Source organism: Geotrypetes seraphini, chromosome 7, assembly GCF_902459505.1.
Source record: "Geotrypetes seraphini chromosome 7, aGeoSer1.1, whole genome shotgun sequence".
Classification (NCBI taxonomy): Eukaryota; Metazoa; Chordata; class Amphibia; order Gymnophiona; family Dermophiidae; genus Geotrypetes; species Geotrypetes seraphini.
Window position 1 is genome coordinate 104941416 of NC_047090.1, and position 12565 is coordinate 104953980.

A 12565-nucleotide genomic window follows, 5' to 3' on the forward strand; every position below is an offset into this window, starting at 1 on the left:
AGTATGTTTGTTTAGTCGGTGTATGTCTAATTATTTAAAATGTTTGTCTCCCAGCTATTTTAAGTTACTATGTACAACGCTTTGTACCTTTGGCTAAGCGTTTAATCAAAATTTAAATAAACTATGAATATAAATAAAAGTAATAATAATAAAAACATAAATTAATATTAATATGATCATATATATCATTAACTCATGTACGAACAGAGATAAACATAGAGATACTAAAATTCATAAAAAGCCTTATATAATAAAACTTAAATCGTTATGCTTAAACCTAAATATTAATATGATTAATAGAAATTTAAAAAAAAATATAAAATCAATCATATCTTAATAAAAACAGGTGTTCTAGAAGCTTCGTACCATTAAGAAGTATTTTGACGAAGCCTCCTCTTTCTTAAGTTTTCTTTGATGACTGTAACATTGTATATGTAGGGGCTTATAAGAAAATTCTTAAAATATTAAGAGTAGTCTAGAATACTGCTGTTCGCCTCATTTTTGGTTTAAAAAAAAGGGAGCATATCACTCCTTTCTATAAAAATCTGCACTGGTTGCCGGTGGAGTCTAGAGTTTTGTTTAAGTTTTCATGTATTTGCTATAAAGTAGTTTTCGGCATGGCATCAGGTTATTTGCGCCCTCATTTTTCTTTGAGTCACTCTAATAAAAATACACGGAGAGTGCATCTGTTTACATATCCTTCCATAAAATCTTGTCATTATAAGAAGCTCCTTGAGAGAACTTTCTCATTTCAGGCCGCCAAATTGAATACATGGCTCGGAAAAATGATGCTAGAAGCTTCTTATTTAGATTTTAGAAGATTACTAAAGACACAATTATTCGATAGGTTGGTATCTTAATGTACTCTGTTTCTAATTTGAACATGTTTTCTTTTAATTTTATGTATTTTATTTGCATGAGCTGCTTAGAACCTCCCCTTTATAGTGCCATATAAATAAATTATTATTATTAATAATAAAAATATCAGTAAACCATGGACTTGCTATTCAATAGTATAAAATGTTCCAAACTTTTCTATGAATTGACATACTTTATTATCTAATTATGATAGATATGATGTGCAGATTCACATACCTACGTTACTCATTGAGTTGACATTTAAACGTGAAAAACACTGAAAGGGCAATAGAAAAAAACAAAAAAGAGATGAAGTAAAGAAAAATAATATATTATTACGATGTAAACCTAAGAAGGCCAAGAAAAAGACTACCGGTTATAATTTATAATTTAAACATTCAAGGCCTTGGGAGTTCTTGGCATCTTTCTAACTGGTAGAATACCAACCAAGAATCTCCCCGAATTATAATAAACTGGCCATTTTGTTGAGTTTATGACATCATTTAATTAATTAGTAAACATACTTAGTACATATTCTAGTTGAATTACAATTGCTTCATTAAGATCCAGTGATAAATTGCATACTCCAATGTTCTTTTAGTCAGTTTCTTGTCAACCTTATTTCATTAGTAATTTTCCCTAGCAACAATAATGATTTAGTTATCACATGCTACTTAATTGCGCTCCTGCCAGCAATAGAGGGAGTGTTCTATTTCAGTTTCTTGTATATTTTGAAACAACATATTCATTTAGGGCACACTGATCCTTCCCCTGTTCTAGGACTTAGGCACTTCCTCTATTCTGTTACTGGAGCAAATATCTATTTAAAAACTTTAACACTTGCCAGTAATTCTAACTTAGAAATATTAATTTACTGTAACTCTGAAGCATTTTTACATCCTTTAGCTTCATCTTTTATTATTTATATATTGGTGTCTACAATTTTCCCAGGCAAGGGGTGTCTTGCCCATATTGGGTTATGGGGCCCCCCCTTATATCCTGCTTAATACATTACATTACATTAGTGACTTCTATTCCACCTGTACCTTGCAGTTCTAAGCGGATTATAGTGTAAGATAGCTGGACATTTCCAGGAAGTTACAAACAATAGTATAAGATAGCTGGACATTTCCAGGAAGTTACTATTTACAGTATTAGATAGCTGGACATTTCCAGGAAGTTACTATTTACAGTATTAGATAGCTGGACATTGCCAGGAAGTTGCCATTTAGGAGATGATTACACAGTAGATGCAGGGGACACTTATATAGTGGATGCAGGGGAATAACAGATTATGGGCGTTGAATAGTAAGGTAAGGGGGAGAGTTTAGGATCATTAGAAGGGAAGAAGAGGTTTAGGGTTGGTTTCTTGAAAGGGTCAAAGGGGGGATAAAAGTAGAAGGGAGGAGGTTAGCTAGTAGTTTGTGTGGAGGGCGGAGGAAGCGAGGGGAGGGGGATAAGAAGGTTGTATAGTTTTTTTGAAAAGCAGAGTTTTGATTTCTTTTCGGAATGATTTAAAGTCACTTGTAGTTGTCAGCAGGTTGAGGATGGAGGGGTCCAGCTTCGCTGCCTGCGTCGCTAGGAGGCCGTCGTACATTTTTTTGCACTGAGTTCCCTTAAGTGGTGGGTAGGAGAATAGGGTCTGGGTTCTTCTTGGTCTGGATATGCTGTTATGATTTAGCCGATTGTTGAGATAGGTGGGTGCAGTTCCGTTTGTTGCTTTGAATAAGAGACAGTAGAATTTGAATTGGATTCGAGCTCGTATCGGTAGCCAGTGTGAGTCTAGGTAGACATTGGTGATATGGTCAAATTTTCCGAGTGAAGAGATCAGTCTGAGGGCTGTGTTTTGAATGGTCTGTAGTTGGTTTATCAAGATTGTGGGGCAAGGAAGGTAGAGGATATTGCAATAGTCCACTAGTCCTAGGACAAGAGATTAGACTATGATCCTGTAGTGATCTTTTTCTAAGAATTTTCTTATTTTTTGTAAGTTGCGCATAGTGAAAAATGCTTTTTGAGTGGTTTTGTTGATTTGGATCTGCATTGTGCAGCATCTATCTATTGACACTCCAAGGATTTTGAGAGAGGGCTATTTGGGGTATTTGGTGGTGTTTATTTCTAGTTCTGTTATGGATGGGTTTTTGTCCTTTTCAAGTAGTAGGAATTTTGTTTTGTCCAAGTTTAATTTCAGTTTGTGGTCTAGCATCCATTCTTCCACTGCTTCCAGTGTTGTTTTTATGTTGCCTAACGAGGTGGGGTCTTGGATGTCGAAGGGGAGTAGTATAGTTATATCATCAGCGTAGCTGAAAGATGTTACCATACTACTGCCATCAAGAGCACCATAGTCACATATCCAAATGTGACCAGGTTTTTGAAGGGCCTTATACGGCATGGAGTCTTAATCTGGTCCTCCAGGCACTAGCAAGAACGTCTATGAACCTCTAGAGCAGTGTATCATAAACTGTGTGCTGCAGCACACCAATGTGCCTCCTTAGATTTCAGGTGTGCCACGGCACATTGGGGAGAAGAATAGATGCCAGCGCTGACTGACTGCCTACAGGAAGTGACCATCCACAAAATAGTTGGCTTTCAGTTTAGTGATCAATGTTTATATTCATCAACAGTAACCAGTTAAGTGCTATTGAATATCAGGAGATAGCCTCATATAGGCAATTTAAATCACTTTGAATATTGACAAGTAAAATGTTATTTGTATACATGCCAAAAAAACTCCTATAAGCTTGACCATAGCTATGATTACTCTCCTTGTATTTTTTGTTATGTCTTTATTCAGCCTCTTAGATATTATAACATAAAATTGGGGTATTCCTGTCGTTTCCAAGATATTGAGAAATCATGAACCTCAAATTGAAAAATGCTCTGATGCAATGAGAAAGATAATGCATTTTTCACATTTCTCAGAGTCCTCATGGTTTGCCAGTACGGAACAGTGGAAGTCCCAAATTTGCCATGAAAACACGACAAGCCTTTTATCTACAAACAACAAAACTGACAAGGATTGCTAGACGTCTTTGTAGGGATATTTTGCGTCCTTGGTATGCAGCAAGGCATCCATACATGCCTATCAATAGTGCAGCTATCAAGGCAGAATGTGAGTATATAACACTAGTCTAATAACTAGGTAGAGAAAGATACATAAGCATTTGCTTGAAATCTGCTTGATTCTTATTTCTTTCATGAATGTTTTCAAAATCCATAATGTCTTATAAGAATTCACAAATACTTAAATTCCTAAACTGCTGATTTCTTTAATTTTACTATTTTTGTTTTGTTTAATTTAATATTTTGCTTTAAAAAAAAAAATCCAGAGCATGTGACATTAGCAACTAAAATGTATTCCAAGGTTACTGAAATAGAAATCTTTGACATACAATATATACTTAAGATCAATCCAGACTGACAGGTATTTATCACGAGGTGACATAGGTGCTTTTATGAAACAAAAGTAAAATAAAGATACAGTTGTCATAGAAAGAATATACTTGTGCAAATTCAGAAAGTTAAATTTGTCAAGGTGTTACTGATTTTCAAATGTATGAATGGCTTAAAAGAGAAAATGATTAGTGCAACTTTTTTTTTTAAAAAAATTTTTCATCTATAATCAAATAATTCTGTTTCTACATAGGTACAACACGACTACCAGAAGCAGCAAAGAGTCCCTTAATATTAAAACAAGCTATTCGAAAGCCTTTAGAAGCAGTACTCCGGTATCTAGGTAAAGCAGATATATCCACAGATATCTATACTGTTTTTCTAACAATATTTAATTTTTTTTGCATTGATAGTTTTGATGCCACCTTTTTTACATTACTTAAGTATTTCTTTAAGAAGGAAGGTTTTTTCTCTGTTCATTTCTCACAGAGCCATGGGGTACATCAGGATATCCCTCATGTCCAGAGGTATTGATCAATACTTTAAAGACTGGGGCATAGGCAATAAATATTTGTCTCCCTTGGCTCCTACTTGTCCAATAAAGAAATTAAAAAACAAATACTGATTGCCCTTTTCCAGTGCAAAAAGTACATAAGTCCTAAGCCTATGAGACTGCAGAAGGTATCATCTTACATTTTCAAATCTGCCTCCCTGCATCATCGGACACTGCCCTCTCTCCTCATTTTTTTTTTCCTTCTGCAAGCAAGAAGGTATTGTATTCATCTGTTACATTTAATATTTATTATTTTCAGGTATTAATTGAAGGTTTTTTTCAAGGCTATGGGTGCTTTAGAGCTCCCCAGTAATCCTGAGACAGCTCTACCTGGGAAAAGCTGCAGACTCGGGGTTCTGAAGAGTCTAGCTGAGTGGGCCACCCTTACTATAGGGCATCTGTCTGACCAGCCTGCCCCAGCACTTGGATTGGATCAGGGTTTGACCCCTGGGATTCTGTTCACCTGGTTTCATTTGAAGTGTGTGAGTGCAGGTTTTTTTGGACCCCACACTTGTCTGAAGACCTTATGGGTGCCAACTGTATCCCTCCCCCCCTTTAAACAAAGAAACATATAGAGACTAGAGGGGTAGAGGATTTCAGGCTGGTTCAGCCTGTGTAAAAAGCAGCCCAGAGAGACAAACCCTTGGTTGCTTGGTATGAGGCAGAAAAAGCTTTTCCTCTATCCAGCTATAGTGTAAGCTGATGAAAACACAGCACATGGCAGCACAGTGAGTACAACCCATTACTGTCTATGAGAGACAATATACAATGGAACCTTGGTTTAAGAGCATAATTCGTTCCAGAAGCATGCTCGTAAACCAAAATACTCGTATATCAAAGCGAGTTTCCCCATAGGAAATAATGGAAACACGCTTTCATACATTCCCCCCCTGCCCCCCCTGAGGCCAGTGGCTCTCTTCCCCCCCCCCCACTCGCAAAGCCCCCCCCCCCGCGTGAACTCGCACCCCCCCTCTGTGTGAACCGGCACACCATGCCCAACTAACTTGAACTCACCCCTCCCGTCTGGCACCGGCACGAGAACCGGCATCGCTCCCCCCCCCGCTCGCAAAGGCCCCCCTCCCCCTGTGAGAACAGGCACCTCCCGCCCGACCAACTTTAACTCACCCCTCCCCCCCCCATCTAGCACCGGCACGCAGCCCACAGGATGTGCCGGTGCCACTTGAAGATCTTCCTGCCTCTGCCAGCTTTGAGCATGCATCTGCGCATGCTCAAGCCCTTCTAATTCTCCCTCTCGCCGAGATTCTCGGAGATCTCCAATGTTCCACTGAATAGGCGCCTGAGGGAGTGACTGTGCACCACATGCCAGTTTACCAGATGCACATAGTGCTGTACATTAAGCACGCAAGAGACGGTCCCTGCTCGAAAAAGCTTACAATCTGTTTATGATAGACACACTGGACAAAAACGGTGAATAAATATAGGCAGTTTGCGTAGGGGAATACAAAGGGATGTAGAGGTAGAGAGGTTAGGGACTAAAGAAGGATAGACAGATATGGTGCTTTACAAGTTGGTGTGGTTAAGATTTGAATGCAGCTTCAAAAAAGTGGGCTTTTAGCTTGGATTTGAATACCACTAGAGATGGAGCCTAAAGTACTGAATCAGGCAAGTTCCAGGTATATGACACAGCAAGTCAGAAGGGATGGAGTCAGGATTTAGAGGAGAAGGGAACAGACAAGAGACTTGCCCAATGAACGGAGTTCCCGGGACAGAGTATAGGGAGGAATGAGAGAGGAGAGATATTGAGCCAAGGGGAGAGAGAGGGCTTTGTGGAAGACGAGAAGCAAGTTGCAGTAATCCAGGCGAGAAGTGATGAGAGCATAGTGAGGGTCATGGCAGCATGCTCAGAAAGGAAAGTCCAGATTTTATCAATGTTGTATAAAAAGAAGTGACAAGTTTTGGCAGTCTGTTGGATATATGAAGAGAAGAAAACAGATTAGTCGAAGATGATCCTGATGTTGCATGCCGAGACAGGGAGGATGAAAGCATTATTCACTAAAATAGAGAACAGAGGAAGGAGAGAGGCAAGTTTAGAATAAAAGATAACTGGAAAGAGCACAGGAAGTATCAAAAAGAATGTCACCGTGTGGTTCGAAAAGCCAAAAGAGAGTATGAAGAGAGGCTAGCCAGGGAAGCTCGAAATTTCAAACCATTCTTTAGATATGTTAGAGGGAAGCAGCCAGTCAGGGAGGAGGTGGGACCGCTGGACAATGGAGACAGGAAGGGAGTGGTGAAGGAAGAGAAAGAAGTAGTAGAAAGACTTAACATGTTCTTTTCATCTGTATTTACCAATGAAGACACATCCAACATACCGGAACCTGAGCAAATCTTCAAGGGAGAGCAAGCAGAAAAATTAACATCCATGGAAGTGAGCCTGGAAGACGTACGCAGGCAGCTAGAAAAACTAAAAACTGACAAATCCCCGGGTCCGGACGGAATCCATCCAAGGGTTCTGAAGGAACTAAAGGAGGAGATAGCAGAACTACTGCAGCAAATCTGCAATCTATCCCTGAAAACAGGCGTGATCACAGAAGACTGGAAGATAGCCAATGTTACGCCCATCTTTAAAAAGGGATCAAGGGGTGACCCAGGAAACTACAGACCGGTGAGTCTGACCTCGGTTCCAGGGAAAATGGTGGAAGCACTTATAAAATGGTGGAAGCACTTATAAAAGACAACATCAACGAACATTTTGAAAGAAGCAAACTTCTGACAGCCAGCCAACATGGTTTTAGCAAGGGGAGATCATGCCTAACAAACTTATTGCACTTCTTCGAAGGAATTAACAAACGGATGGACAGAGGTGACCCCATAGACATCATATATCTAGACTTCCAAAAAGCCTTTGACAACGTACCCCACGAACGCCTACTTCGGAAACTGAAGAACCATGGGGTGGAAGGAGATGTACATAGATGGATCAGAAATTGGTTGGCGGGTAGGAAACAGAGGGTGGGAGTGAAGGGCCACTACTCGGACTGGAGGAGGGTCACGAGTGGTATCCCGCAGGGCTCGGTGCTTGGGCCGTTGCTATTTAATATATTCATAAATGATCTAGAAACAGGGACGAAGTGTGAGATAATAAAATTTGCGGACGACACCAAACTATTTAGAGGAGCTCGGACTAAAGAGGATTGCGAAGAATTGCAAAGAGACTTGAACAAACTAGAGGAATGGGCGACGAGATGGCAGATGAAGTTCAACGTTGAGAAATGTAAAGTACTACATGTGGGAAGCAGAAACCCGAGGTGCAGCTATACGATGGGAGGGATATTATTGAAGGAGAGCACCCAAGAAAGGGACTTGGGGGTAATGGTGGACATGACAATGAAGCCGACGGCACAGTGCGCAGCGGCCGCTAAGAAGGCAAATAGAATGCTAGGCATAATCAAGAAGGGTATTACAACCAGAACGAAAGAAGTTATCCTGCCGTTGTATCGGGCGATGGTGCGTCCGCATCTGGAGTACTGCGTGCAATATTGGTCGCCGTACCTTAAGAAAGATATGGCGTTACTCGAGAGGGTTCAGAGGAGAGTAACACGTCTGATAAAAGGGATAGAAAACCTGTCATACGCTGAGAGATTAGAAAAACTGGGACTCTTTTCCCTGGAGAAGAGGAGACTTAGAGGGGATATGATAGAGACTTACAAGATCATGAAAGGCATAGAGAGAGTAGAGAGGGACAGATTATTCAAACTTTTGAATAATAAAAGAACAAGAGGGCACACGGAAAAGTTGAAAGGGGACAGATTCAAAACGAATGCTAGGAAGTTCTTCTTTACCCAACGTGTGGTGGACACCTGGAATGCGCTTCCAGAGGACGTAATAGGGCAGAGTACAGTACTGGGGTTCAAGAAAGGATTGGACAATTTCCTGCTGGAAAAGGGGATAGAGGGATATAGATAGAGGATTACTGCACAGGTCCTGGACCTGTTGGGCCACCGCGTGTGTGGACTGCTGGGCATGATGGACCTCTGGTCTGACCCAGCGGAGGCACTGCTTATGTTCTTATGTTCTTATAAGGAGTTCAGTCTTGGCCATGTGTAGTTTTAGGTGGTAGCAAGACATCCAGGTAGAAATGAAAGCCAGGTAGGCCAAGACTCAGGTTTGGATCCCTGTAGAAATTTCAGGTGTAGAGGTAAATTTGCGAGTAATCAGCATAGAGATGGTACTGGGAACCATGGGAAGAGATTAGAGCGCCAAAGAAGGAAGTGTAGATGAAGAAAAGAAGAGGTCCCAGTACAGAGCCCTGACATTCCCCGACTGATAGCGGAATGGCAGCAGAGGAGGATCCTCAAGAGCATATGTTAAAAATGTGATGGGAGAGATAGGAGGAAAATCATGAAATAACAGAGCCCTGAAATCCAAGCGAAGACAGTGTATTAATGAGAAGGTGGTGATCTACAGTATCAAAGGACACAGATGAAGAAGATGAAGATGGAGTAGTGGAAGATGATGTAGTGGCCTTGGGAATTGGTCAGGAGCAGGTCATTGGAGACATTAGCAAGAGCAGTTTCCATAGAATGAAGTGGGTGAAAGCCTTATTGAAGTGGGTCGAGGATGACTTAAGATGAAAGAAAGTCAAGACAATGGCAGTGAACAGCGCAGTGAGTTTAAGTAGCTTGGATGAGAAGGGGAGGTGGAAGATGGGGCAGTAATTGGAGGGCAAGGTAGGGTCCAGCGATGATTCTTTTGAGGAGTGGTGTAATTATGGCATGTTTGAAGGCATCGAGTACAGTCACAATAGACAGCAATAGGTTAAGGATATGGCAGATAGCAGAGATGACAGTAGGAGAGATGGTGATCTGATAGTGAGTTTGGAGGAGGAGAGATGTGTAGTGTCCTTTGTAATTACAGAGAAGGAAGAAAAAGTGGCAGGGGATGGACAGGAGGAGGGAGAGGTGGAGAACTCAAGGTTAATCTTTGAATATCGGGCCCATCATTTTTACCCCTCTCATCTTTCCCAGACATTAAGAGCCAAATTCTAGAAATGGCGCCTAACTAGGTAGGCGTCTAGAAAATCAGCACCTACTGCATGTCAATCAAAGTTAAGTGCTGTTTATAGTTGACTTAGGCACCAGTAAATTAATCTAGGGGATTTTGGCCTAAAATACTGGCACCTAACTCAGTCCATGCCTAAACTGAGCCCCAAATCTGCCCCTAAGCATTCTTACTTGCCAGTAGATGCCTCAGTGTAGACGCCTACATCAAAGTCGTAGGCACCTATCAAGTTAGGTGCCTACCGGCAGATTCATTTTTAAAATTGGTTTTTAATAGTGTTTTCAATTATCAGTGTCAATTTTTTAGAAATTGTTAGGTGCCTAGATTGGCTGGGTACACCAATCTAGGCCTCTTAACTGTAGGCGTCTTTTATAAAATCAGGCCCAAAATACTCATTTTCAACTAATAGTCTAACATCTCTATTATTTTCTTGGGCAATGGAGAATAGTTTAACTTGACAAAGAAAAATGGGGAGACCCAATGATCCATAGTGAAAACTGTGGATGCAGATGTTCTGGAGATAATTTATTATACACTGACATATAAAAATATGAAAATTCAATTAAAAAAGTACAATGATAAAAAATACAGTGATAAAAATCCAACCGGACCTTATACGGTCTGTTTTTCGGTGAACATGCCTTCCCCAGGGGTTCAATGGTTTGCAAACTCACATATAAAGAATTGGACTGAAAACAGTCTATTGTCTTTAAACATGTGAGCAAAGAACACCGCAGACAAGTAGTGGTTTACATTCAGGTACTCAAACATTTCTCCCTCTCTGTCCCAGTGGGTTTACAATCTGACTAACATACCTGGGGAAATGGAGTGTTAAGTGACTTGCCCAGGGTCACGGGGAGCAGTGCTGGGCTTGAACCTGCCCTAAAAACTAGTCCACTCTTCCACTCCTTTTGTGCCGTGGCAAGGGCTAGCCTGCCTACCATAACCACATGCGCCAGCAGGCGCTTTTCCTTCATTCACAGTATAGGTAATCCTATATTTAATGGGCCCCATTCTAGTTTTCTGCAAACCACCTAGCCCAAAATTTCAGATGTCCTTTTGAAGGGGTATTGTCTTTCCAGCAAATTCAGCATCTGCCATTCCACATTTATATTTAGTATTTCTAACTTGGACATGTTAGTCTTAAAGCCAGATAATTTCCCAAAGGCCTTAAGGGATTGTGTAATAACATCTAAAGTCCTATACTGGGTCACGTACTATAAGTAAAATATCATCAGCAAAGAGAAAGATTTTATGATCCTGCCCACCCCCCCCACCCCCGGCCGATATTGGAATTGCCTCTATTGAGCAAAGAGTTCCATTGTTAGCACAAACAACAAAGGAGAACGTGCACAACCCTATCTCTTACCCCTTTTCAATGTAAATGGGTCTGTATAAACCCCACTGATGTGGAGACAAAATGGGATTTGTATATAACAATCATATCCAAGCTAGAAACTCTTCTCCGATGCCCACCTTCCCCAAAGTTGTAAAGACACCTATTTTAATGAATATAAATACTGAGAGGTAGTACAAGATCAAAGGGAGTTATAGGAATGGATGGCACAGTGGGGAGGAGGAAATAAGAACATAAGAACATAAGCAGTGCCTCCGCCGGGTCAGACCATAGGTCCATCCTGCCCGGCAGTCCGCTCCCGCGGCGGCCCAAACAGGTCACGACCTGTCTGAATCACCAGAAGGGGCTCCCTTGCCACCTTGGTTTCTCATTGAAGTCCTATCTTCCCATCGAAGTCCTAACCCTCCGGTCTTGCACATGCACGACCTGGTTGGGTTTCTATACTTATTACCTGGTTAGCTTTCTATACTTGTGTTACATCCCAGCTCCTCCCTCAGTATCCCACGATCCCTTTATCCCTCAGGAATCCGTCCAATCCCTGTTTGAATCCCTGTACCGTACTCTGCCTGATCACTTCCTCCGGTAGCGCATTCCAAGTGTCCACGACCCTTTGGGTGAAAAAAAACTTTCTTGCATTTGTTTTGAACCTATCTCCCTTCAGTTTCTCTGAATGCCCCCTCGTACTTGTTGTCCCCTTCAGTCTGAAGAATCTGTCCCTATCCACCCTCTCTATGCCCCTCATGATCTTGAAGGTCTCTATCATATCTCCCCTGAGCCTCCTTTTTTCCAGAGAGAAGAGCCCCAGCCTATCCAACCTCTCAGCGTATGGGCAGTGTTCCAGCCCTTTTACCAGTTTCGTTGCTCTCCTTTGGATTCTCTCAAGTACCGCCATGTCCTTCTTGAGGTGCGGCGACCAATACTGAACGCAGTATTCCAGATGTGGACGCACCATCGCTCGATACAATGGCATGATGACTTCCCGCGTCCTGGTTGTTATGCCCCTCTTTATGATGCCCAGCATGCTGTTGGCTTTTTTCGAGGCTGCTGCGCACTGTGCAGATGGCTTCAGTGATGCATCTACCAGCACACCCAAGTCTCTCTCAAGTCTGCTGTCTCCCAACAATGCCCCCCCCCCAATTTGTAGTTGAACAACGGGTTCTTTTTCCCTATATGCATGACCTTGCATTTTTCCACGTTAAAGCGCATTTGCCATTTGTTTGCCCAGTCTTCCAGCTTGTCCAGGTCCCTTTGCAGGTCCTCACACTCCTCCCTGGACCTAACTCTGCCGCACAGTTTGGTATCATCTGCAAATTTTATAACCTCGCACTTTGCCTCCTTTTCCAGGTCATTGATAAATATGTTGAAGAGTAACGGCCCCAGCACCGATC

General features: G+C 41.6%; 1 protein-coding gene across 8 annotated transcripts in view; it reads left to right on the top strand.

Moving 5' to 3' along the window:
* The window catches only part of MTA1 (metastasis associated 1), a 428762-nt gene that overhangs the window by 302100 nt on the left and 114097 nt on the right, over positions 1-12565 (top strand). For all 8 annotated transcript variants that reach the window (XM_033951860.1, XM_033951862.1, XM_033951865.1 and 5 more), the window contains 2 exons: positions 3778-3967; positions 4502-4591. In XM_033951860.1, the coding sequence (XP_033807751.1) occupies positions 3778-3967; positions 4502-4591 (280 nt within the window). The remainder of the gene's footprint in view (positions 1-3777; positions 3968-4501; positions 4592-12565) is intronic.